The following is a 1,054-nucleotide window of genomic DNA, read 5'->3' on the forward strand; positions in this document are numbered from 1 at the left end:
TGGATCACAATTTTTAGTGATTATATTTTAGAAAAAGCCATCTTAACACTTTCCACAACTTTTATCAGGTTTTAAAAAATCACCTGGGAAACATTTGTCACATGCATTAAAACTAGAGCAAGTTTAACATTTAAAAGTTTCTTAGCATTTTTTACAAAATTTTCCTTCGACAAAATAACCTTAAATACAAGGAGCACAACTTAAGTTTTCTTGAATTTTGTCATCACCTTTACAAGTTTCACAAGAATTTCCATTTGAACATGTTAAACAATTTAACTTTTGATCACAGTTTTTGCATTATTTTCCTTCTTTATACTATCCATTTTAATCGCATTTGACACATATTTTATTTTAATCCAGATAATATCCATCTAAGCAGCTATCGCAAGAGTCTATTTTAGAGCAAGTAGCACAAAATAAAGACGTTTAATTACATTTTTTACATCTATTTCCTTCAATAAAGTATCCATCACCACATGGTTTACATGAATTATCATCATATAAATAACTACCACTTGAGCAACTAATACAATCATTTACATTTTCGCATGTTTTACAATTTTTTAATTCGTTGCATTTCATGCATTAATTTGTTGTTTTTTCAATAAAAATACCATCTCCTTTACAATCTTAACATTTATTTTAGAAATCTATAAAAAGATTCTCAGGACACGATGAACAACTATTCCCGTTTTCACAAGTTTTGCAATTATAATCTGGTTTGCATGATTTACAAAGACCTAACTCAGAATATTAACCTTACAAGCATTACCCACAAGTTTTGTCTTTTTACAAATTATCAGGAGGATAACAAGTTAAGCATTCAGATTTATTTATACAAGTTTTACATTTAGCTAAAGAGTTACACTTTTTACAGTATTTATCTTAAATAAAGTATCCATCTTCCTTGCATATAGCACAACTGCCATCTTCTTGAATATATTCATTTGTTTATTTGCAACTTAGGCATTTATCTTCTTCACATGACTAGCAATTCAATTCTTATTTACACTCTAAGCACTGCTTTTCTTTTTTATAGAAGCCACTCTCTGTA

The 1,054-nt window shown here is 28.3% G+C and overlaps 1 protein-coding gene across 1 annotated transcript; it reads right to left on the reverse strand. All coding sequences in view use genetic code 6, as the record gives it.

Annotated features, from left to right (window-relative positions):
- Window positions 1–277: 277 nt before the first annotated feature.
- Window positions 278–740, reverse strand: TTHERM_002653377 (zinc finger lsd1 subclass family protein; the record flags this gene model as incomplete). Its single annotated transcript, XM_012795232.1, has 1 exon — window positions 278–740. A coding segment is annotated over one exon (463 nt), but the record flags the coding sequence as incomplete, so codon positions are not given.
- Between the last annotated feature and the right edge of the window lie 314 nt (window positions 741–1,054).

The sequence above is a fragment of the Tetrahymena thermophila genome (genome assembly GCF_000189635.1).
Source record: "Tetrahymena thermophila SB210 genomic scaffold scf_8254855, whole genome shotgun sequence".
Lineage (NCBI taxonomy): Eukaryota > Ciliophora > Oligohymenophorea > Hymenostomatida > Tetrahymenidae > Tetrahymena > Tetrahymena thermophila.